This window comes from Pollachius pollachius (assembly GCF_949987615.1).
Source record: "Pollachius pollachius genome assembly, chromosome: 2".
Lineage (NCBI taxonomy): Eukaryota > Metazoa > Chordata > Actinopteri > Gadiformes > Gadidae > Pollachius > Pollachius pollachius.
The window spans coordinates 51,450,915-51,476,958 of NC_136935.1; the positions used below are offsets into that span (position 1 = coordinate 51,450,915).

General features: G+C 50.2%; 1 protein-coding gene across 1 annotated transcript; it reads right to left on the reverse strand.

Moving 5' to 3' along the window:
* Positions 1 to 25,562, reverse strand: marf1 (meiosis regulator and mRNA stability factor 1). Its single transcript, XM_079730107.1, has 27 exons — positions 25,471 to 25,562; positions 24,547 to 24,751; positions 23,194 to 24,030; positions 22,865 to 23,027; positions 22,094 to 22,308; positions 21,878 to 21,995; positions 21,078 to 21,250; positions 19,668 to 20,207; positions 18,949 to 19,106; positions 17,812 to 17,973; positions 17,063 to 17,249; positions 15,148 to 15,326; positions 14,860 to 14,940; positions 13,104 to 13,343; positions 12,759 to 12,878; positions 12,142 to 12,320; positions 11,339 to 11,559; positions 10,556 to 10,698; positions 9,799 to 9,932; positions 8,482 to 8,684; positions 7,621 to 7,848; positions 6,800 to 7,036; positions 5,509 to 5,763; positions 4,328 to 4,388; positions 4,056 to 4,160; positions 3,188 to 3,388; positions 1 to 2,870 (listed from the first exon to the last, which is right to left on the reverse strand). The coding sequence occupies exons 2-27, from the start codon at positions 24,691 to 24,693 to the stop codon at positions 2,653 to 2,655; spliced, it is 5,505 nt and encodes a 1,834-aa protein (XP_079586233.1). The 5' UTR covers positions 24,694 to 24,751; positions 25,471 to 25,562; the 3' UTR covers positions 1 to 2,652.
* Between the last annotated feature and the right edge of the window lie 482 nt (positions 25,563 to 26,044).

Here is a 26,044-nt window from a genome sequence, read left to right on the forward strand (position 1 = left end):
TGAAATTTATTAAACAGAAATTATCTTGGTCCCTTCAGCAACGACATGACAGCAGCTTAGATCAGTGAGGTAGTGAAACCGGATTCGGGGGTGGGGGGGGGGGGGGGGGGTAATCCAGCCTCAGGTGAGGCACTGAGCTGAGGGTGAGACGAGGAAGGGTGGAGAGGGAGGAGATACTGACTCAGAACCGACTTAAGCCTGTTGCAGACTTGAGGCTGAATAGTAGGACCGGTGGGACTCTTGACTTTAGCGAGATCACGACACACACAATCCACGGGGTAAGTCACTTATAATACGTCTCATGAACCAAAACTATGCATACATGCATATTTTCGAGTGCCACTGGCCAGAGCTTCTGTTTGGCCAAACAAAACAAAATGACATGTTGATAGCAGCTCTTGTGAACCCTTTAACTCAGGAGTTGGTGGACACCGTACAATATCAGGAGTGTAGGGAGTCGACCCGACAAATCAGTCTAAACTATTTATATCTCTTTAATAACCTTGAATGCCAATCAATTCAAAAATCATAACGTTCTTGATAAAAGAATGTAAATGTTGCAGCAAAACCCTTTTTAAATAATCTGTTGTTCAACATCAGTTAAAAACACAAGGGGGCGAACACGGAGGCTGTAGGAAATCAGAGGTAGAGTTTCTATGCCTTTCACAGTTTTACACATCTAAGTCTAAAGCAAATCTATTCACAAATCTGCAACGGGTGACTGTGCCATTTCTCACACCGAGCGGCAGGAATAAGTGAGCTGAACAGAGGGACATGAGTTCTGACCCATCAACTCAAACAAACACCAAACCTTTTCTACTCTGCATGTCTCCGATTGCCTCGATGCTCTGGTTCAGCAGCAGAAGTTAGGAGGACTTTGAGGTTTCCACAGCCGGCACTCAAACACCTAAAGACCGGTGGAACTAAAGGTTCTTAAATCAATGCACGTCAGGTTAAAAACTCCATCTATAAGATGGAGACACTGACCAGTGATCAGCGGGTACCATCCTCCAGCGCCGTGGCAGATACAAGCTATTGTAAGAGCCAGGCGGGACCAGAGAGGACCGCCACGTCAGACCCTTAAGTGGCCAGACGTTCCTCATGGAGCCAATGTCTCTACTCAACTCCTAAGTAAAAATCACAGATCCTCTGACCTCATTTAAAATCTAACGCAACACAGGGGCTGCAATGTGCTCCCCTGGATGACAACAACAGAAATACACAAAACAAGACTCACACCGGCGGGTACATTGGCCACTCGCAGCAAGGTTCAACCAAAACAACCCTGAGCTTCAAGTGGACGGCTGTAAGGACGGCCTTCAGCCCCAAGGTCCACTCTACATGATGGAGAAACAAACAGAACTCAAAAGACTAAACTGGTCTAGGTTAGTGCCTCGTTAACCACAGGAGCCCGGCGGTCTCTGTGGGGCCCCCACCATGCATAGGGTCGTCTATGCACCCATAGAACCCAAGGGGCTGATGCAGCCTGCGTCCTGAGAGCCTCTATAGGGCCCCGCAGCTGCAGTCAGAGGGGGTCGAACCTTCACGTCCGATCTGGTCCTGAGCCAGGTCATGCAAGGATGGAGATAAGGGGGAATGGATTACCAGAGATCACTATCTCTTAACCAACACTACACATGAGACAACTCGTCACACCAGCTGCTTTGAAGGCCTCTCGGACATGAACCCATGTCCTTCCACGTCCCTAACTAAAGCGCCCCGTTCTTCTCTGATATTTCTTTTCTACAGCAAAGCAGTAAAACAATATGCATATTTAATGAAAACCGTGCTGCGCATTAATTAACTCTTAATAATCTTCAGTATTATAAATTCAAGGTGAGTTTGGCCTCTGGGTCTCCGTCCAGGGCCCACCAACTCCAGTCGGGTTCTGCACTCAGGACAACTCAGGGGGCGCGCGACGAAGGAAAGGATATTAACCTTAAACAGAAGAGTGGTCCCACCTCCAACAAAACGTCTGCAGGAAGGCTGCAGTAAGGTCACGGATAAGGTGAACCACGAGGTCATCGGACCTCTTATTAAGGTCACGCTAAAGGTCATCTGATCTCTCATCAAGGTCACGGCTCAAGGTGAACCACAAGGTCATATGATCTCTTATCAAGGTCACCCTAAAGGTGAACCACAAGTTCATACGATCTCTAATCAAGGTCACATCTGACATCTAATAAAGGTCACGCTACAGGTGAACAACAAGGTTGTCTGACCTCCTATAAAAGGTCACGCTGAAGGTCATCTGACCTCTTATCAAGGTCATGCTAAAGGTGACTCACAAGTTAAATCTGATCTCCTATATAAAAGGTCACTCTAAAGGTCGTCTGATCTCCTATAAAGGTCACAGGGAGGTCAAAGAAAGGAAAGTGATGAAGGACCGGAATGTGGGGGGGGGGGGGGGGGGGGGGTTGTGCGAGTGTGTTAGTTGGGGGGGGGTATGTTATGTGTTATCACTAGTCTTATCTCAAGAGATAAATTAACCTAAAGGATGGGAACCAACTGTGTGTGTGTGTGTGTGTGTGTGTGTGTGTGTGTGTGTGTGTGTGTGTGTGTGTGTGTGTGTGTGTGTGTGTGTGTGTGTGTGTGTGTGTGTGTGTGTGTGTGTGTGTTAGGGCGGGGATGCTGGGGGCGTGGCTTTGGGGGTCACCCCTGGAATGAGAAGTTGGCAGCCAGCCGGATCTTGCCGCGGGACGCCCGTCTGCTCGGGCTCTCCGCGGACCTCACGGCGGGGGGGCGGGCCGGGGTGGCAGGCTGCTGGTCCGGGACGGGGCCCTCCCCCTCCGAGGGGGGCGGGGCCTCCTCCGCGGGGGGCGGGGCCTCCTCCGTAGGGGGCGGGGCCTCCTCCGCGGGGGGCCGGCGCTCTAGAGGAACAGATGGCGAGGGGGCAAAATTGGGGGGCCGTCTAAATTAAGACTTTACGGCTTTGGAGCGCTTTATCCTTTTGCTTGCGTCTTGTTGTATTTGAGGCATTGTCGATATTGGGTGCAGCAAAATTAACATCCAATTACTTGTACTGAATTATTTTAAAATCAAGCCATCCAAAATAAAATCACGGCTCAGACAATGAAGTGGTTCTCAAACCGAAGTTTGAGTTCCGTTGCTCAAACCCGACTCAAGTTGGAGTTCCGTTCCTCAAACCAACAAAACACCAAACCAGGAGGTGGTCGGGGGTGCTGACCTGTGCAGTGGGGCGGAGGAGACCTCTCGAAGTGGATGAGGTCTGCGTGGGGGAGGGGCCTGCCGGGCTGGGGGCGGAGCCCCGCGGGGTGGGGGTGGAGCTGGGGCGAGGGCAGGCAGGACGGCGCCGGGCCACACAGCAGGTCCACCGGGGGGCTGAGGTAGAGGAGCTCTGACTCCACCACCACGTCGTCGTCCCCGCCTGAGGGACACACACACACACACACACACATTTAGTTGACGCTTTGATCCGAAGTGACTTACAAAAGGCTCACACACACATTCACACCCCGACGGCGGAATTGACCACGCAGGGCGACAGGGAGCAGTGAGGGTGAGGTATCTCGATCAGGGACACCTTGACACTCTAAGCTAGGAGGGGCCAGGGATCGAACTAGGAACCTTCCTGTTACCAGCCAACCCGCTGTACCTCCTGGGTTAAGCTTAGCCGACCCCACCCATCCACACTAAGATTAGCTTCCAATGGGCATGTCATTTCCCTCTCCCCCCTGTCTTTGATAGGGGCTACATTTCCTTGTTGTTATGCAGTTTGTCTTCCAATACTGTTTTTAAGCAGTAAAATGACTTTGCACGTTTTAAAAAAGATGCTACATATAAAGAAAGTTTATATGCTGGCACAGTTTACATGCAAGCTTCTAAGTCAACAGTGCAGGTTCGTATGGAGAGCAAACATGAAACCACCCCCAAGTAATTAATCCCCCATCATACTTGACACCAGGCATTTAGACAACACCGATTTAAAATCCCTTCTAAAATTCAAAAACCCTGTAACATAAAGCTCTATTGTAGCATTGCAAGTTGATCCTCCCAGTGCATTCAGTCAGGGGCGGAAGGAGGAGAGGGTATACCTGGGGAACCGGTCCCTGAGTCGGCCAGGCTGGTGGGGCTGGTGCTCTGGCTGTCAGCCCCCCCCTCAAGCTCGGGGGGGTCTGAGGCCGCAGAGCTGGGCCTCGCTGTACACACAACAACAACAACATCATGACAAACAGCCCATCAAAACACAGACATAAACCTGCTTTAAGAACATCACCACCACGACTAGAAACCTCCACGAAGACACATGAGCAACAGAGCAGGCAGCCAGTAGTCTATTGTAGCTGCTGATTAAGGTCCTCCGTACCTTTCATATCGTTCTTCAGAACGATAATCCTCTTGTGGCCGTGACCTTTGATCCAGACCACCTGACAGGGACAAGACGACAAAGGGTCAAAGGTCAAGCAGCAACAAACACCAACTTCTATGATAAATCAGACACTTTAAGGCTTTGATATGCAAGACCAGCTTTTACAAGCCAGCCTATCTTCAAAGTTTGTAAAGGTTGAAAATAGACCGCTCGCCACCCCACCGCCTCCCTTCCTCCCGCCCTCTGTGATCTCTCCCGCCCATCCAAGCACGTCTTTTAAGTCATTAATCATTTGAACACACCCACGGGGTGCGTGGGTGTCAACTCGGCGGTTGATTGCCCAGAAAAAGAGAAACCAGCAAGAAATGAAAGGCCGGGTTCTATGTGCTAAATCAAGAGAAGGATTCCTTAGACTCCACTACAGAAAGGAGCCAATGAACCCAAGAACCCATCTGGCCTTCTTATTAGACTTCAACTAGGCAAAATAACGTGTTTTAAACTTTAAAGCACATGTCAAACCGAAACATCTTACATTTACATTTAAGGCATTCAGCAGACAGTTTTTCAAAGCGACATACTATACATTTGTCAGAAGAAAGAGAAACAACAATATATCTCTGTCAGTACAGTAAGGATGTTCATAGAGCCAAGTGCCAAGCACTAACCATCACTAGGTTAACCCATTCCCCGTACACAACAGAGAAAGCTAGGATAAGATACTTCTCTTCTCTACAGTAGCATTAAGGAGCAGCATGTCAAATCTAAACATCTTTATAGTAGTAGTATTGAGAGTTGTTCCTCTACCGATAGTCGCATCGGAAATTCCTCCGATACTGCCTAAAGCGCAGTACCGGTATGGCCAAGTACGCAAGTCTATGCGCTGAACCGATACCAAAGTGGTATCGGTAGTGCGTTCGAGCTACCGAGTCGGAAAAACATGGGTGGACACGCTTAACTAGAAGACTACAAATGTATTATTATAATTATAGATCATAAATGTAAATTATCTAGTTCTGAAGAAAACAACACAAGAACAAGAACGAGTACGAACGAGAACGAACGACAGAGGCTGTATCGGTATACACTCGGTATCGGCCGATACTCCAGTTCAGGAATCGGGAAGGAAAAGAAAAAAGCTATGGGAACATCCGTAGTGGTATTAAGGAGCGCGGACCCACCTGTGGGATGGCGCCCAGCAGGTCGTCCACGCTGGAGTAGCCGTAGGCGCGCGGCACCAGGGGGCGGCCCGTGAACTTGCAGTAGGCCGAGGAGAACTCGGTGAGGAAGATCTGGTTGTAGTGGTAGGTGTGGAGCAGCCCGCGCACGGCCCGCGCAAACTGGTACAGGCGGGTCAGCCGCACCCAGTCCTCCCCGCGGGGAACCCCCCCGCCGGTGGCCGGTGCGCCGTCCGGAACGCCGTCCTCCCGGTACAGCTGAGGGGGGACGAGGTCAAAAGGTCAGGCTGACTGGGAGCCACGGTCTGGGGAGGAGTACTCCTTTTACACAAGGCCTTTGAATGAGAGCGTCACTAGAACCAAAAAAATGGACGGATAAATGAAGGCTAATGGGATCTTAAAAGGTGACGTATTATAGGACCAGGTGTGGGAGTGATTTTGAAAATCGGCCTCTTCTGACATCACAAGTGGGCGGGTTCACCTAGATGTATAATGGGTAGATGAGCAACGTTTGCTACGGTCCACTGGGTAGACTGGTGGACTGGTCTATCCAGCACACATCTAGGTGGACACGCCCACTTGTGATGTCAGAAGAGGCACATTTTCAAAAACACTTGTAACGGCAAATCCAACTCACAACTGGTGGTATAAATAGTCACCTTTAAGAAGAGGTACTTCTTTTACATACTTTAAATAAGAAGTTTGTCTGTAGAACCAATGGATGAATAAATGAAGGCTAACGGGATCTTAACAATAAGACCGTATCCGATCCTAACGTTTGTGTAAGAAAACTAAGCTCAAAACTACGATGTCAAGTTGAACACGGTCTCAGAACCTGATACTCAAACAGAACGCTCCACAAACAGCCTATAACAATCTACAACCCTAGGGTGAGGGCAACAATGAACCTCTCACGTTACCACAACACTATTATTCTCTCTACTCTAAAGCGAAGCGATTAGCCAGGGCATTGCAGTCTCCACCCCCTGCCCCCGTTTCCACGCTGATCGTATACCCCCGTCTGTCTGATGATGATGCCACTTTATAATTTATACTGTTTGTCAATACTTCAGCCTTTACTTTAGCATCTCTTTTTGTTTTCCTTAGCACTACTTTGTTTTTATTGTATTACATTAGTCTCCCACTGCTGCTGTGCTGTAACACAGGGAGATTAATAAAGTTGCATCTCATCTGATGGTCAAGTCCATTAGGGACGGTCTCTCTCCCTCCCTCCCTTTCTCCCTCCAACCAGGTAGGGCGGGCAGGCTCTCTCTCTCTCTCTCCCACCCCTCACCTCCACCAGGTAGGGCAGGCTCTTGAGCAGCTCGCTGAGGGACAGGAAGCCGTATTCACAGGGGTTGAGGGTGACGGCGTGGCCGGCCAGGTAGCGGTCGCTGAGCTCCTCAACGCTGACCCCTGCCTGCCCCTCCTCCTCCGACATCAGCAGCATCAGCAGCTGGCAGGTCAGCAGGCGGAGCGACTTCCTGTTGATCAGCTGCACCTCGCGCTGCCCATCAGCCCCGTCCACCACCTGGGGGGGGGGGGGGGGGGGGAAAGAGAGAGAGAGAGAGAGAGAGAGAGAGAGAGAGAGAGAGAGAGAGAGAGAGAGAGAGAGAGAGAGAGAGAGAGAGAGAGAGAGAGAGAGAGAGAGAGAGAGAGAGAGAGAGAGAGAGAGAGAGAGAGAGAGAGAGAGAGACACACACGAGGTTAGCAACTTCCTGAATAGCCTGAACAATTTAGAAACAATCCCGTACACGTATATCCTTATTAATAATGATAAAAAACAAATCATTTATCATTAGCCAATAATTTATTGCTTTGTATGGAGACATGTTTGGGCGGCACAAGGCTTTGAGGAAGAGTCCATAATACTTCCTGGTAGCCACTGGGAACAATTGACCAATCAGTGAAGGATGTTTGCAATGCAAAATCACTTCTTTGAATGCTCCTATTTGATTATTATATGATTATTAATGCACTGACGCGACAAGGGCAGGGCGGGCTGTTTATTTATTCACAACAACATCTGCCACCACGCTGCCAACAAGGCCTCCTTACTCATCCCGGCTCCCACCTCGTTTTCCCGAACGCGCGGCGCGGCGTGGCTCCCGTTACCTTGACGACGTGGCAGAGTTTGGCCAGCAGGGCGGGCAGGGAGGCGGCGTCGTAGTCCTGCAGCCGCAGGCTGTAGCCGAAGGTGCGGCCGTACTCGGCCAGCAGCAGGCTGACGGGCAGGGAGCAGTTCCTCTGGGAGCGCAGCAGCTTCACCAGCTGGGCCGCCAGCGCCTTCACCCGCTCCACCTCCGTCAGGGAGAGCCCCTTCTCCTCCCCGCACTCCAGCACCTGGGGGGGGGGGGGGGCACAGAGGTTAGGAGGAGGGTCAGGCAGGGAGGCAGCACTTCACGGGACCACTCAACATGAAAAGGCAGTGCAGGTTTTTACTGTATCAAGATTGAAGATCTGTTTGGTACAATTTGACGCTTTTAACTAAAATTGTACGGGAATTCAGACTCATTCCTGGATGTCTGCGTCTACAGGACATCCAAGCATCCAGGCAGCGACGGATCCGTTGGCCAATCAGACTGCGTAATGCAAATATACGCAAGGACACTGTCCAATGAAATCGCCTTTGGAATACAACCCGGAAGAACACATGGATGCGTCAAAAAGCCCCCATCCGTCGACGGACGCATGCAGTGTGAACAAGGCGTGAGGGTTCTGAGTTCAATCCCCAAACCCCTACACTAACCGGACCCTGTTTCAATATCCACAACATTAGGCACTGGTTTTTCAAATATCTAATCACAAGAACAGCCAGTAGTCTATTGTAGCTGCTGATTCAGGTCCTCCGTACCTCTCATATCGTTCTTCAGAACTCTTTTCATATCGTTCTTCAGTACTCCATATACACCATCGTACAACACGACACTCTTTGTACTCGTCCCCGGGGAGGGAGCTGTGAGGCCGTCCACTCACCGTGAGCACCTCGGGGATGGCGTCGAACAGGTCCAGCAGCTTGGTGAACCCGTAGCAGGTCAGCTTGCACTGGCGCCCGAAGTGGTGGTGGTAGGTGGGGATGAACTTGCTGAAGGGCATGCGGCAGTGGGGTTGGTGCCGCAGCAGGTCCACCACCTCCTTCCCAAACTGCTTGGTGCGCTCCACCTCCTCCGGCGTGCGCTCTGGGGGACACCAGACGGCACAGTTAGAGACGTTCCCATATTGATACCAGCATCGGAAATTCCTCCGATCGGGGATCAGCGAGGACCCAAGGCAATGCCCCGATCCGATACCACAACGTGATTCATTTACTACACGGGCAGAGAACACCACAAACCCTACGGTGCTATGCCGAGTTCGTTCACGGTTCGAGGTGGGAAGACGGATGGGAAACGCGTCATCTCCTACCTACGTGCGTTCGAGCTAACAAGTCGGAAAAACATGGATGCTCACGCTTAACTACTAGATTACAAATGTATTATTATGATTATGAATGTAAATGATCTGGTTCTGAAAAATAAAATTGTCGACAGTAAGTGAACCGACTTTACATTGGTGTCATGGCAAGAGAACCCTTCAATAAGAACAAGTGATGTCAGCAGTTACAATGCTAAATGATCTATCGGTATTTACTCGGTATCGGCCGATACTCAAGTTCAGGAATCGGTACCGGGAAGGAAACATTTTTCGGAATATTGGAACATCTCTAGTTACAATATGGAGCAACCCCCCCAGAGAAGGAGGAGACTATGAGAACACGGACCAACACTGTCCTGTTAAGAAGAGGAGCGGGAACTGCAGGGCCAGACATTACTTAAAGAGCACCCATTACGTGCATGCATTTAGACGTGTTCCCTTCTGACCGTCTTGGGCGGCTGTGCAGAGCGCTAAACACTAGGGACGCCGGTCGCCATTCACTTGTGCAAATTTCCGGGATTTATCTACGTAGAACAATCCGGATTTTCCATGCATGGTAACGCTGCAACATGCTCTTCCGGGAGGTAACCAATCACAACGGAGTGGGGTTGGCAGGACGGGGGGCGAGGGAGCGGAGGAGGACGAAGCCGAGTGTTGACAGAGAAGGCTTAAAGCGCCCGGATGAGAGGAAGAGTTTCCCGAAAATCGACATCGTTTTTTGTGCTGTGATTCGTGTCAGGTTGCTCTGTAGGAGTCATTAATAAGAAATTAAGACCAGAAAAGTAGTATAACAGGAGATCTTTAACCGAGCTGCAGATATTACAAGTTGAACTAAAAGCAGCCTTTTCCCTAAAGCTCTATCCGTGAGCGTGTGCGGACCTCTCTTGGGGACGGAGACGACCAGGTGTGCGTCCTGCCGCGTCAGGGTGACGGTGGTGTCGGGCATTTCGTTCAGGAGGTCCATGAGGTCACAGACGCCGTAGTCCATGACCCGCCAGTCTCTGGAGAAACACCTGAAGGGAAGGGGGGGGGTGGAGAAACGCATTCTAGTGTACAGCCAACCAGCAATAAAACCATACCGATGTCGCCAAATAATTAATAATTGAAGCAACGTCCAGAAGGCTGACTAGAGCGGTACGTAGGCGAGTTCCCCCAAACACACAGGTCTCATTCTCTGGATGCAGCAATAAAGTTAATAGTGGCCAATTACTCACTTTTATCCATAGCCACTTCAGTGATATCAGATAAAGGCCATTAAGGAGCAGGTAGGGGTTAGGATGCTTACAGGGAGTGTTGTGGAAAGCACAACTTAAACCAAATAAAGTTCAAGACCTTTATTTAGAACTTTAAGAAAGTAATGCAGCTAATGTGCTGAACAAGCAGACGGAAGACTCCAAGGTTGTCAAACAATGCCCGTCGATGGGCGTCCTTTTAATGGTTACATTATGGTTGTTCATAGAACCAAGTGCCAAGCAGTAACATCGCTAGGTTAACCCAGTCCCCGTATACAACAGAGACAGCTAGGGTAAGATGCCAAGTACTATTTTTAAGCGCATCTTTCTATTTTAAGGGAACTGTCCTTCATGAAGACAGGTTGGGGCTCAGTTGGAGCCTGGCTGCAGCACAGAGCACTCACCAGTGGTAGGCCTGCATGAAGTCCTTGATGGCCACCTGCTTGCTGGCCTGGAACTTGAGCAGCTTGAGCAGGTCCTGGGTGAAGCGCTTCACCTGGGCGCGGTGGGTCAGGGTCAGCAGACGCTTGGCTCCCATGCCCAGAATCTGAGGAACACCAACACGACACCGTCAGACTTCTATATTTATATATATATACACACATTACAGGTGTTACTGCAGGTCATAGCCGCTGAGAAGGAAGTACAGGAGACCGGGTTACAGATCAGAGTTCTGTAAAACAATATGATTTACGCATGCCAGCATTACTCAAGCCTTAGTCAGTAGGGAATAAGACTAGATGGAATATTCTGCCCCATACACTGATTAACATGGAATGGTAGATGGATCCAATAAGGAAAAACAGCCAAGCCAATCTATAATGTTCAGTTATTTATTACATGATTAAGTTATGAGTTCAATAAATAACTACTTATAAGCAAATGCAGCCAAGGTTTTGTCAAGAGCAAATAAAGGCGTGATGGCGGAGTGAGCGAGTGTGAGTGCGTGCACGCCTCGGGGTGTGTGTCAAGCATTTACTTTAGGGTGTGTGCGTGCGTGTACTTTAGGGTGTGGGCGTGTACTTTAGGGTGTGTGCGTGCGTGTGAATGTGTACTTTGGGGTGTGTGCATGCGTGTACTCTGGGGTGTGTGCGTGCGTGCATGCGAGTGTGTACTTTGGGGTGTGTGTCTGTACTTTTATGTGCGTGCGTGTGTGTGTGTGTGTGTCTGTGTATGAGTGCACGTACCTGCAGGACGTGAGGGACGGCCTCCAGCAGCTCCAGCAGCTTGGGGTACCCGTAGTCAGAGACGCGGCACTGCTTGGCGAAGTGGTGGTGGTAGGAGGGGATGAACTTGTGGATGGGCAGCAGGCCGGCGGGCTGGCTCTTCAGCAGGTCGATCACCTCCCGGCTGAACTGGATCAGCTGGGGGTTCCCCACCGGGCTCTTGGACCGCTGGACCCACGGCTCTGGGGACGGGGGGTGGGTGGTGGGGGAGGGAAGAGTGGTTAGGAGGGAGGGTGGTGGGGGTGAGACGGAGGGCGATGGTGGTGGGTTTGACAGCTGTGGTTAAGGTAAACCTGAGGCTTTAAACTAACCATAGTTCAGTAAAGACTCAAAGATCAGCCCGCTGGGTGGGAGGTAAACGTGGACACTCATTTGAGGAACTTAAACACAGAGTGTGACCACCAACCCGTCCTTGGGAACTAGGAACAGTTTGTACTTTACATGAACTCAACACAACAATGCATCGTTGTTATGGAGACACATTTGCATGTTGTCCTTAAGACTTTGAACTTAACCACCCCTAGTACAAATAAGAGACCTTAAATATGCTTCTTTCTGAGCATTTCAGGTGCGCAAAATCTGTTTTCCAAAAATAGAATAACGGGCATTTCGGAACAGTGTTATCTAACGACATCATTAAATTAAAAAAACCCTAATGCAAGACAAATATAGTGCGAAATGATCAGCAGAAGCCTTGTTCACCAATCCTGTGAACTAAAGTCAAGGTCAGAGATAGGATTAAGGTTGTTGATGTCTTGAGCTACCGGAGTTGGGGGCGGGCGGCTTGTTGTGGATCCACTTGATGACCTTGAAGCCGTTCTGGGCCGTAACCACGGTGATGCTGGGCAGGCAGGTGATGAGGTGCTCCAGGGAGACAGCGCCCTCCTGTGTCTCATCGCCCAGCTGCAACGGGCCAAACTCTGCCGCATAGCATTCTGGGAAACTGAGTCACAAACACACAGACACACAGTAAGAATCCAGTGTTCTTTTCATTGGCCCCAAAATGAACCCAAAAAGTATAAGAACTACTGCATAATTAATGTCAGGGACAGTAGTGCATTTACATTTAGCAGACGCTTTTAGCGTTTTAGTAAAATAAGTCCATTTGTCAGAAGAAGGAGAAACAACAATATATCTCTGTCGGTACAGTTAGGATGTTCATAGAACCAAGTGCCAAGCACTAACAATTATTAGTAATAGGTAATAGCAGTAGGATGATTAGAATTCTATATGAATTCTGGATAAAAGGTTGTAGGTTTGAACCACAAACGGTTTTCCTGCAGGCTTCCTTCAGCAAGACACCCTACCTCCTCCTCATCTCTCCTCCCTTAAAGCCCCCCTGAATGACTGAACAGTAACCGGTCCCAGCGAGGTGGTGTACCTGAGTAGTGGGAGGGTGCCGTCGTGGGACTGCAGCAGGGCGTGGACCTGCGGGGCCATGGCTCTCAGGGACATCGCCACAAAGGGGATCTGATACGAGTCCGGGTCGAAGTCCGCCTCACTGCATGATGGATTAATCCACAAGGTGGGCTTTGAACACCAGCTCACGCACAGCAGAGTTCTTGTTCATACGTTTGAGAATACAAACCAGGGAAGTTGGAAGAGTTCCCCATTGGATGCATTAGGATGAACCAACCCCCCAGTTACAAGTCAACCAGCTCTACCTCCTGAGCTACCGTCTCACCCGCCCGCCCACCCACCCAACCCCTCACCCGGCCCCACCCACCTGAAGTTGTGCAGTGTCGAGTGCTGCTTGCAGACGGGCTCGTGGTACTCCAGCTCCTCAAAGACCACAGGGCTGCTGCAGGCCGAGGAGGACGGCTCCTGGGACTGGGAGGACCCCAGGGGGCTCTGCCGGGCCTGGCCCCCCGCCAGGAGGCACACCAGCCGGGCCCCGCCCTGGTCCCTCACCGCCACCACCTCCGGCAGCCGGTAGAGGTCCCCGAGCACCAGCTTACGGGAGCACCTGGCCCGTAGGAGAGAGGCGTGATGAAGATGTGGTCGGACACCATTCAGAGCTGCAGTTTGACCGACTCACTGGTTTCAACTCATGGTCCAGTGATGTGATCATTTACATTTTTCACCCTACGTCTCTCTAAAGGTGCGTTCACACCAAAAGACACATTTGTCGCCCGTTCGCGTTGTCGCCCAAGTTTTGTCGCGCGACAAATCATAAACTTGTCAGGCGAATGTGCTGCGGTTCACCCCAGGGAACGGTTGAACGCTGATTGGCTGTTACGTTACACATGTCACTCAGTGGCCACGCTGTTGAACGCTGATTGGCTGTTACGTAACACATGTCACTCAGTGGCCACGCTGTTGAACGCTGATTGGCTGTCGTCACGCGAATGTCGCGGCAGAGTTGAAATATTTCAACTTGAGCGAATTTGTCGCGCTGCAAATCCTCGTGAAACCGCTCGCCTATGCAGGGCGAAAGTGTCTCGCGACCAAAATTCGCCCGATTCGCTTCTCTACGTTGACTTTGTATGGAGTTGTGTCACCCCTTCGCGTTTGGTGTGAACGCACCTTAAGAGCTCCGCAAGGAGAAGTCCAAGGGATTGGCAAAAGCTTATTTATTATACAGCTCCAGACAGGTTTCAGGAATGCTCCCCAATAAAACTGTATTGGTTAACCAGATGGTAGTCAACAATAGATGACACTCGTCATGATGGGTTATGGACAAATCCCTATGTTGTTTCCTCTTCATCATCTAAGCTTTGTCTCCTACTCCTTTCACTGTTAAGCCACCCCCTGTTCCTAGCACTATCCAACATAAACCTTTGTGCCTGGGGTATACCGGTCACATAAGCAGCATCCCCTCATGCATTCTTCTACGTGATAAGAACACAGGAAACGCTGTCCTTTAGGTAAATATAAGTTGATTTAAACATTGAAATGTGGGGAGACGTAGTGGTCAGTTACGTCAGCCTTATCAGTTGGAGCCCTTGACCAGTCCAAGTCCGGGAAGAGGCGCATTCCAACAAAGGCTAGAGAAATGGAATGCAAAACTAGAATTTTCCCATTACAGTTAACCCATTCCCTGTATACAGCAAAGATAGCATTGCATTCAAGATTCAAGAAAACTATTCATCCCCAGGGGGTCAATTAAGGGTAAGGCACGTAGAGCAGACATGGCAACAATGACAAACATGACTAAAAATGATAAATAAGTTATGGACAATATAAAAACAAAAACAGATATATGCCAAGAATGAACATAAAATGTGCAATGGGCAATGAGGTTGATATAGATTGCAACATTTCAAGATATATATATATATATATATATATATATATATATGGTTCACAGCAAAGTCCACTTTATATAGAGTGCTATGTGCACAAATGTGGAATGTCAGTGTGTGTGTGTGTGTGTAGGGAGGGGGGGGTTTGAGTTAGCATAGCATCTTATTCTAGCCAAGTAGTATTTTATCATACAATAAGTGCGCAAGAGGGGTGTGTTGTAACATCAGGTCAGTTACCTTTTCTCGTAGAGCTCCGTGAACTTGGACAGAGGAAGGCAGTTGGCGGGAGCGTCGTGGAGAATCCCGATGATCTCAGAGCTGCACGATAACAAAAGGCACGGATACGATTATTCCGTGTTTTTTTTCGTCATTTTTTAAAAAATGTTGTTAGGATGATCATTTGCAATTAGTACATGTCATTTTTATTATCGTTTTCAATTTAACAGCTGAACCAGGAACCAAAACAGTTATAAACACAACCCGTCCCTTGACGGCGGTCCGACAGGAAGCCGGGCGGTGACGTACCCCAGGGTGGCGAGGGGCTTGCTGCTGCCCCCGGTGGCCAGACACACGTGGATGCGCTTGCCGCCGATCTTGTAGCGCTGCAGACCGCTGACTGCCAGGATGGCCTGCTGCACGTACACCATCTGCACCGCCGCCTTCAGCTGGTAGTCCGTGTGGGGGCTGAGCTCCACACAGGTCACCTGACACACACACACACACACACACACACACACACACACACGGAGAAAGTAAACGGCAATGTCCCCTCGCAGTTTAAAACGGGTGTAAACGCATCTAAAATTAGGAGAGATTGAGTAGAGTAATATTTAATTAGTTGTTTTGCACACGGCATTCAAAAGTTCTCCCTAGCAACGATCACCGAAGCCTCAGTCTGTAGAGACTCAACACTTGCACAACACAGCTCGGTATGTCCTTGCATGGCTGTCCGTGCTTTGTGCCAGGAGGAATGGTATGTTCCGGTTCTGGGCAAATACAATCCCCCAGGGAAAGCACGAACACTACTGAAGATGTAAACATGCTTGAGAAACCAAACTCTGTTCTCAGCTTTCTGAACTGAATATATATTTGATTGACTATATAATATTATAAAGAACACAATACAAAACATTTCTCTACCAATACATAATGGCCAAGGGCACTGCATGGCAGATGCACCCAGAAGACATAAGGGAAATTGAAGAAGAATATGTTTGATAAGATGGTTGTGGATGAGATGGGTCTGGTTCTGGTTGAAATGTCCTGTATGACAGTGTTTCCCAAACTTTTATTTTTTTTTAATTACAAACCATCGCGACCCAATTCAAACTAGCACAGCACTATCAAAAACATGCTTCTTGTCGAACAGTCAACATTAATCAATTCGTTAACCACATAAGATAAGACACAACGTTATTAATACACTGGGTGAGAAATGCGGGTGTTTCAGCAGCAAGTAAGACAGTCAAGAAACTGTAGAGAAAGATGCCAAAATAATGCCAAAGTATTTCTGTAAAGAAAAAAAAAAAAACAATATTTTTTTATGCACAACAGGGTCCTACCTACCTTGAGGCTGAACGGTGGGTCCTACCTACCTTGTATGAGGGGGTCCTAGAGGGTAGGAGGGGTCCTAGAGGGTAGGAGGGGGTCCTAGAGGGTAGGAGGGGTCCTAGAGGGTATGAGGGGTCCTAGCGGGTATGAGGGGTCCTAGCGGGTAGGAGGGGGTCCTAGAGGGTAGGAGGGGTCCTAGAGGGTAGGAGGGGGTCCTAGAGGGTAGGAGGGGTCCTAGAGGGTAGGAGGGGTCCTAGAGGGTAGGAGGGGGTCCTAGAGGGTAGGAGGGGTCCTAGAGGGTAGGAGGGGTCCTAGAGGGTAGGAGGGGTCCTAGAGGGTAGGAGGGGGTCCTAGAGGGTAGGAGGGGTCCTAGAGGGTAGGAGGGGTCCTAGAGGGTAGGAGGGGTCCTAGAGGGTAGGAGGGGTCCTAGAGGGTAGGAGGGGTCCTAGAGGGTAGGAGGGGGTCCTAGAGGGTAGGAGGGGGTCCTAGAGGGTAGGAGGGGTCCTAGAGGGTAGGAGGGGTCCTAGAGGGTAGGAGGGGTCCTAGAGGGTAGGAGGGGTCCTAGAGGGTAGGAGGGGGTCCTAGAGGGTAGGAGGGGTCCTAGAGGGTAGGAGGGGTCCTAGAGGGTAGGAGGGGGTCCTAGAGGGTAGGAGGGGTCCTAGAGGGTAGGAGGGGTCCTAGAGGGTAGGAGGGGTCCTAGAGGGTAGGAGGGGGTCCTAGAGGGTAGGAGGGGTCCTAGAGAGTATGTGGGGGTCCTAGAGGGTAGGAGGGGTCCTAGAGGGTAGGAGGGGGTCCTAGAGGGTAGGAGGGGTCCTAGAGGGTAGGAGGGGTCCTAGAGGGTAGGAGGGGTCCTAGAGGGTAGGAGGGGGTCCTAGCGGGTCTTATCTACCTTGCCGTAGCGGGAGAAGCAGTGCATCAGCGACTGCTGCAGCTCCTTGCGGGACATCCTGTAGTCCAGGTTGGAGACCTGGACCTCGGGGCCGTCCCGCAGGCGCTCAGCGGGGCCGTCCGGAACGGGGCTCCGGGGGCCCGGGAGGAGGGGGGAGGAGCGGCCGGACAGGCAGGGGGACGAGCTCCTAGAGGGGGGGGGGGGGGGGGGTGAGAGGGATCAGGTTAGGTTTCTGAACCGCTTGGAGTCCTGCCATCTTGACTCAGAATTACATTACGCTGAGGGCATTTATCAGACGCTTTACCAGCGTCTGATGAGCCACTTACAATAAGTCCATTAGTCAGCAGAAAGAGAAACCACAATATATCGCTGGCGGTGCAGTAAGGATGTTCATAGAGCCGAGTGCCAAGCGCTGACAATCTCTAGGTTAACCCATTCCCCGTCTACAACACAGATAGCTAGGGTAAGACGCTACACGATGCTAAGTACTGTTTTTAAGTGCAATGACGTACAGCATACAATAATTACGTATATTAAGTGCCAGGACGTACAACCTGCAATAAGTGCGCAAGAGGGGTGTGTGTGGGGGGGGGGGGGGGGGGGGGGGGGGGGGGGGTAAGCAGAGCCTAGATCAGAGTTGAGGAGATGTGCGGAGGGGGTTTGATGGGATGGGGAAGTCACAGCATGAAGCGTGTGAAACATTTCCTGAATCTGAGCCAACCCAGGTCCAAGGAGGCCAGAGGTCTCACCTGGAGGACCAGGAGCCCTGAGAGACGCCCATGGGACTGAAGCTGTGGTGGAGGCTCAGCTTGCTGAAGGCGGAGGGCGTGCTGACCAGGAACTCTGGGGACCCCCGGTCCCCTCGCCCCGACGGAGACTCCGTGGGCTGCCGGGGGCTGGAGCTGTCTCCCCTGAGGAACACAAAGAGACACGAGGGTCAGAAGGGCCCAAGGTTAGCAGTAGTTCTACTATCTTATAGCAGAGCACAGAGCCTGGACCGCAACCAAAAACAGGACTCCACTCTGGAGATATTCTACAAGATAAGTGCGTTTCCATTCACAGGAGCGGATGAATCTTTAGGATTGCAATGAGCTTTGTAAGGGTACTGGTAGTACACTATAATTGTTTAAGTGTGTTTCTACAGTGGCTGTAGAAACACACTTAAACAATGAAGTCTACACAGATGCTTTGTCACAGAACGGTGGTGTCCAGATAGGATATTGTAGCATGTCTTCACGCCGGGAAGAGTTGATTAACACTGGCCCAGTTTGTGCTTGCTGTAAGCCAATAACACGCAGGTCACTACTTTGAGTGAAATGATTGGTTAATATGAATATGAAGAGAGAGAAAGTGATGCAGAGGATTTGAGAGACTTACAACATGAATTCATTATTAATATTCTGCGTGTTCTATAGGGCTGGCTAAAAATATCGGTTCATCAATGCACTGCAATTTATTTGTTCTCGATTCAATCTAGATTCCGATTTTTTTTTAAATAGATTAATTCCATAAAAAGAAAAGAAAAAAAAGAAGCACTCTCATTGTATTCTAGAACCGAGTATGCCTAAATTTACATGCACTTTTACATTTGTCCATGTTATGATTATTACTTCTATATTGCAAGTTTAGCTCAGGAACAATGGTATACAATGTTGTATTCCAATACTATACAATCTTGTGTTCCCTTTTTGCTAATTAAAGCACAATGAAATGGTTCATTCTAAATAATATTTTGATATTTTTGTCATCTGCAAGTATTATTGAATCGATATCGTAGCAATTGGATCGATATCAAATTGAAATCGTATCGAATGAAGACATAAAGAATCGGAATTGAATTGTGAGGTACCTGGCATTTTCCAGCCCTAGTGTTCCCCCAACTATACCTCCTCCTGTACATGGACTCTCCGATGAGCCCAGGCTTGGGCAGTCTATCCAGGGCGGAGTCAGCGGCACTCCGGGGGGGCGAGCTGCTGGTGGGGCTGCAGGCGTTCTCCAACAGCTGGAAGACCGTGTTGGGCTTGGCGTCTACACCACCCAGCTCCTGCACCGGGCCGAGGTGAGCAGAGAACAGTTTCAACGGGGGGACTGTGAGCGTTAGTTTGGGTTGCGTGGGTAGACGACGGACTATCAAAGGATCAGCAAAGCTCGGTTGGGTTAGAAGCAAGCAGGAAGATGTTAAGGAAAGGCAGAGCAGAGACGGAACACGAACACGAAACAAACAAGGCATTTGATTACAGGGAAAAATGATTTTGCATTGGAATGAAGGAGAAGAAGGAGAGGGTACATAAAACTAAAGCACATAAGGAATCAAACCAAAAAGGGGGAATGGGGGAATGACGGATGTTACACACACATGCCTGGATTAGACAAGACGACTGACGTTTAGTAGGCAGCCTCATGCATGCTAGCACAGCCACATGCTGCCACAGCCACACACATGCTAGCACGGCCACATGCTAGCACAGCCACATTCCAGCACAGCCAGGGCACTACAGCCACAGCCCTACAGCGACAGCAGCTCACACAAGCACAGAACAGGGTTAGAGGTCGGGTCGGCACAGAGGGGAGCGGGAGGCGGCACTCCCACTGGACGGCTGCTGACCTGAGGGGATCGGGCCGAGGGACCACCGGGCGGCCCGCTACAGCCCCTCCTGGGACTGTAGGGCCTCTCAGCCAGGGGCCCCGATGTCTGGCAGGGCCGGGCCCCCTGCCGCAGCCTCCAGGGCGACCTGGTGGGCTCCAGGGGCAGAAAGGAGGAGGAAGACATGGGCGGGGCGGGGGCGGGGCCGGTGGCGGGCGGGGCCCCCGGGGGCACGTAGGCGACGGGCGGGGCGGCTAGCGGCGGCGCCTGAGGCGCGGGCCGGTGCGCGGGGCCCGGGGCCTCGCCGCCGGCCCGGGGGCCCGCCGGGGAGAAGGACGGACGGATGAGGTGGCCGAACACGTCCTCGTTCTCCATGCGCTTGCAGGCGCGCTCGGCGGCGTCCAGGCTGCCGAAGCGCAGCACGGCCGTGCCCCTGGACACGCTCAGCACCTTGCCGCCGCAGTTGTCCGACAGCCGGCGGAGCCGCAGCTTGACGGCACCGCGGAGGCTCTTGTCGCAGGCGACGGGGAGGTTGTGGACATAGAGGTTGCTGAAACTGGGCTGGTGGGGGGGGGAAGGAGGAAGACACAGCGTCCCGGGCTGGGGTTGGGTTTGTGGGATTTTTTTTTTCGGTTTGAACAACAGCAATGTGTGACGCACAGTTGTAAATAGTTGGGACAGGCAAAGATGAGAGGGACGGACTTCTCGTCAGGGTGAGACCGGACCTCGAGTCAGCGTTTCACACTGCATGACCGCACCTGGTACGAGTCCAGAGTCTAGTGAGATATAACAGCCCCACGGCCCTCTCCACTTACCTCTTTGGTACTTTCACTTTCTCTTTCTTTAACTGCTATTTGTTGATTGTGCCTTTTATTTATATTCTGCTAAGGGGTCTTTGAATAGGGACAGATACAGTCATCTGATGTTTACAGCAGCGTTTTTAGCCAGACCTAATTAACAACACTTTTCCCGTACCCTCTTGGGGTGATCGGGGATCAAGGGCTCCAACTGAGAAGTCCCCGCTACGACCCCGCCCCTTCATGACATCCTGAGGAGGTCCACCTATTGTCGACTACCATCTGGTTAACCATTACGATGGTTTTACTGGGGAGCGGAGCTGTTCTCAGCATCCTGACACCCGCCTGCCACTGTATACGAAGTCCTTGCTTTTGCAAATGCCTTGCATTGCATTGGAGAGACGCAGGGCGAACTCCAATCTGAGGCCTCGGATTATTGTATGTAATCATATGTTTATTACTTTATTTTTAGTTTATTACAAAATAAAATGGACTAATTGCTGTAAATTCGGATGACTTTTCATTCCTGAACGGTTTACACAGAAACGATTGGCGTGGTGCAAAACGATTCCCACCTCAACTTCCCCTCAACCTTCCCAGCAGCAGCGCTTCGTGGGGAGTTCGGGGGGCTCACCTGGGATTTGAGGGGCACGCGCAGCGGAAGGTCGGCGGTGATCTCTAGGAAGGGGACCTGGCGGTGGGCGTGCTGCAACAGGGCCGGGGAGGTGTGCGTGCCGTGCACCAGGATGACCTGGAAACCATGGCGATGGCGCAGGTCACTCAGCTCGCTGGCAAAGTTCACGTCCGCTGGAGGAAGGAAGGGGGGGGGGGGGGGGGGGGGTCGATACACAGAAGACATTTCCATCACCGACCCTGGGGGGTACAGACGGGACAGCCGAGGACAACTCAGTTGTTCCGAAACCGATACCAGTATCGGAACTGCTTCCGATACTGCCAAAAATACAGTATCCGGTATCGGCGAGAAGGGTTTATGCACTGATCTTATGCAATCACATGACAAGCTCATTTCCTACACAGCCCGAGAATATCAAACAGTACGGTGTGATGCTGCGTTCGTTAACGGTCAGAGGTGGAAAGTTGGAATGGGAAGCGCGTCACCGCTGACCTACGTGCGTTCAAGCTACAAAGTCGGAATAACACGGATCCTCACGCTTAACTACAAGAATATACAGGTCTTATTATAATAATTATAGATTAGGAAGGTAAATGACCTAGTACCGAAAAGAAAATTCTCGACAGTAAGTGAATATTGCGGTCATCGTAAGAGAACCCTTCCATCGGAACAACCTCTGTTAGTAGTCACATTGCTAGTTGCTGGATCGGTATATACTCGGTGTCGGCCGATACTTCAGGGTTAGGGAATCACAATCAGTATCGGGAAGGCAAACATGGTATGGGAACACGTCTACTCACAGGACACTAGCACCACGGTGGCAGGGGCTGCATGGGTCTCTGCGAAGCGGCGCAGACTCTGGCGGAGTTTATCGTCAGCGGCGTTCTTGGCAGTGGCGTTGATGTGGGCAACGGTGACCTAACAGGGGCCAAACAACGGTTACAGTCCACTGGGTCACTCCCTCTACCCCCCCGAACGCGTGTGTGTCCCCCTGGAGGGCGGCGTGGCGGCCGTACCTGGCAGTTGTTGAGGTCCTGGATGACCGTCTTGCACTCCTTGCTGATGTCACAGACGCAGATGAACTCGGCCTCGCGGTGGCCCTGGAAGAAGCGCCCCCGAAGCCGCTGGACCACGGCGGCTGCCGAGCGACCGCTGGGCACGCAGCAGTTCTCGATGTCCCAGAACACGCCCACGGGGGGCGTGTTCTCTGGACCGCCGACCTCAGGGGAGCCTGGGGGGAGGAGTTTGGGGTTAGGACTCATGGCCTTAGGCGATGGAAAACTACTCAGTTACACGTTTTAAAGTGCCAATGGCAAATACAAACGTAAATACATACCTCCCCTACCTCCTTTTAACTATTCCTAGGTTGAACATCCTATTTTAGTTTAGTTGTTACCCATTTTATCCTATTCCCTCTTTTCATTCGATTTTTTACTCTATTTTTACTGATACACGTTCTTATGCAACAATTTTATTTTGTGTTGACCCTGTAAAGCGTCTTTGAGTATTTAGAAAAAGCGCTATACAAGTCTAACGTATTATTAATATACAAGCAGTTCATCTTCAGTTCCTCTCGAGTGCCACTAGCCTCCAAAGCAAAAACCAAATTAATGTTTTGTAAGGTTTTTATGTGTTCATGTGTGAAGCAAAGAGTGTGATATAACACACAAGCTGAATCATAAGTCATAATTAGATATGCACTGATTACAGGTAGGTTACAGGATGTTTGCACTCCCGTGGGATCTAGCTCCTATCCAGAGGTTCACATGCTGGTAAACTCCACTGACCGAACTTGTGTCCGGCCTTGCCCAGGCTGTTCTGGGGGAGCCGCAGCCGGCCGTCCGACTGGGTGCCACAGCCGTTACACATGGGGAGGGGGGTGCTCCTCGAGGACAGGTGGGGGACCACGGGCCACAGCTTATCTGACTCTGGCAAACACCCATTCACAGGCTTCACACGCATAGGAAGACATCCATTAGAAAAACAACAACAACTAGCCAACATTTCAAAAAACCAACGTTTAACCCACCACATGCACGTCCAACCGGCCTACAGAAGTATTATTTGACCCGTACACCAAAACAGTTCCCCAGTGAATAAGAGTAATTACACCAACCTTCAACAGGCACTCCTGGCAGTAGTGAGACCCCTTCAGACAAACCATGCATTCTACATTGGGGTGCCTAGACTGAGAGCCGTACTGGGCTGTGCTGGTGGGTGGGAGGACACCGTGAAGGAGGGGTCTCTGGGTCTCTGCGAGTGCGTGGCCACAGCCGGCGCCGCATGGGCAGTAGCACCCGGAGGAGCCGTGCAGGGGAGGGGGAAGGGTGGACAGAGGGGGGGCCAGAGGCACTGAAGGAGTAGAAGAAGGAGGAGGAGGAGGGAGGCTGGCTGGGCTGCCGGACAGAGGAAGGTGGGAGTAGGGGTGGAGGAGGCCCGTGCAGCCGGAGGTACAGGAGTGAGAGGGCATGGGCTGGGACGTAGCCACGCAGGGAGGGAAGGGGAGCTGGAAGGCCGCCGGACTGTACAACACATTGCTGGCTTCGTTTGTACTCCGACTAGCTGGGCTGTTGGGGTACAAATTGAGAAGCGGCAGCGGAGAGCAGGCCGCGGGGGCGCCGTTATAGGCGCCAGGGCTCATGTAGCTGGAGACGTGGCCGCCCGTATTACTAGTGTTGTGGCGGAGACTGGTCTCCCCGAAGGCCCCGTAGCCCACGGGGTCATGGTGGTCACACCAAGTGCAAATGCTTACTTTGGGGCTAGGCCCCTCCTGCAGCTGAGAGCAGGGCGGGTGCTTGTGGGGTGCAGCAGGGTGCGGCGGCGTGGGCAAGCAGGACGCAGGGAGAGGGGGAGGGGCCAGGGGGAAGGGCTGGGAGGGGGGGGCAGAGGACACGTGATGCGGGGGGGGAGGGACGTCTCTCAGCTCCAGCACAGGCTTCCTGCCCTCCACGGTCTGGGGGGGAGATGGAATGTAATCAGTGGGCGGAAAACTGTGGACTTCATTTTGTATTGTTTAGAAAAACTAAAAATGATATGACGTAAGGTAAACAAGCGTGACTGTATTTTGATATTGTACTCAAATCGACGTTGCTAAACTGAATTCATTATCTTCCTTGTGATGGCATTTGCTTCGGTATTTTAAATATTGCAGACTAAATTAGTAATCGATGAATCTTAAAAAACAAAAGTTGATTAATAGACTATGAAATTATCTTTAGTTGCAGTTCATAAACAAATCACCTACAACATGAATTATCCGAGATGAAAGTGTTACACCACAGCATAGTCCAGCGTTTCATCAAATACAATTTCCAAATAAATCTGTATCTGTAACAGGTAGAATAAAGTTCTACCTAATTTCCAAACATTACTGACAGGATTCCCTCATTCAATGTTCAATACACGCGTATCCCCACATATGTGTAAGACCAATTTGACTTTGTACATCGTTATAGAGACCCTGACATACTTGTTGTTGGGTGAGGGAGGAGTTGGCCTTCTCAAAGGAGGAGAAGCAGTCTTTGAGTTTCCAGAGGAGAGTCTCGTTCCCTGGAGGACCGGGCCAGGGGAAGGGATCAGGGATGCAGGTGGATGGCTTCTTTCCCAGTTCTTCCATCGTCCAACCGAGAAGGTTTTTTCAAGGCACAGTCGTATCTCTTCTCTTGCATGTTTTCCTGAAGTAAGAAGGACCATCACACAGCACCATTAGAATCAAGAATCAGAATAACTTTTACTACATCTTAAGTACACAAGAGTACAATTATTGGGCTTGGTTCCACAAAGCAGCAACAATACAAGATAAAACAAATAGAGATCAGTACAAATAAATATGTGTACAAAATAATAAGCATAGATCACAATAATAACATTTAATAAATTAGGTAATAATAAGAGATACTAAGACAGTGGTAGTAAGTAATAATAACTTGACTCGTTAGGTTGACCTCCATAGCATCAATATTTAAGCGAGGTTCACAGTGAATGCCTGTGACGCCGGTTAAACCAACAGCAGATAAATAATAGTATATAAGATATGTAAAACATAAATAAAATGTCCAGGCAGCTTGGTCAATCAAGGAGGGCAGTTTCAGTTTCGACATCATTCGGTTAGCAAAGTCAACTACATGAACTAGTCCTCAAATAACCACACAAATGACAACTACTTCGACATTTATCGATAATTAAATGATTAAAGGCATCTGGTTTGACTAACACAGTGAGAGTAGCCTAGCTTAGCACTTCTGAGCTAGTTGATCAACATTAGCATCTTGGGCTAGGCTACCCGAGACTCGGTTTTAATACCCAATACGGACACTATTCGACCATCTACGTGTTCACACTGCATGGTTTTAAAAGGAGGATCTTAGTAGTGGTTGTTTCTAACCCTTCATACCTGACTCTGTCTGTTTTTACATCTCCCTTCGGCCGGTTTCTCCCCCGAACCAGGAGAAGCTGCTACCTTTGTAACCTACCACTGTCGTAAATCAGCCTCAGCTGTCGCAAATCACCCACAGCTGTCGTAAACGATAACAACTCTCCGACACGACAAAGACTTTATGAAAAACAATATGTTACTTGTTAAATATGACATATATACATTCATGAGGTCCCGTATTAGTTAGACATATCAACTTTATTATTAAAATGTATTTGTTTTAATTTAAATTCAAGCCCTGATTTAAGCCTTTGTAACCTACGAATATCGTAAATCAGTCTAAGCTGTCGCAAATGACCCATAGCTGTCGTAAACGATAACAACGCTCCTTCACGCCAACGACTTTATGAAATTCAATATGTCACATATTAAATATGCAATATGCACTTATGGGGTCCCGTTTTAGTTATATATTTCATCATTATTATTCAAATGCATCCGTTATGATTTAAATGTGAGCCCTGGCTTGAGCCGTAATCCAAACACACTATGTTATAACCGACCTACCGGTTTATGGTTGTAAATGTAATGT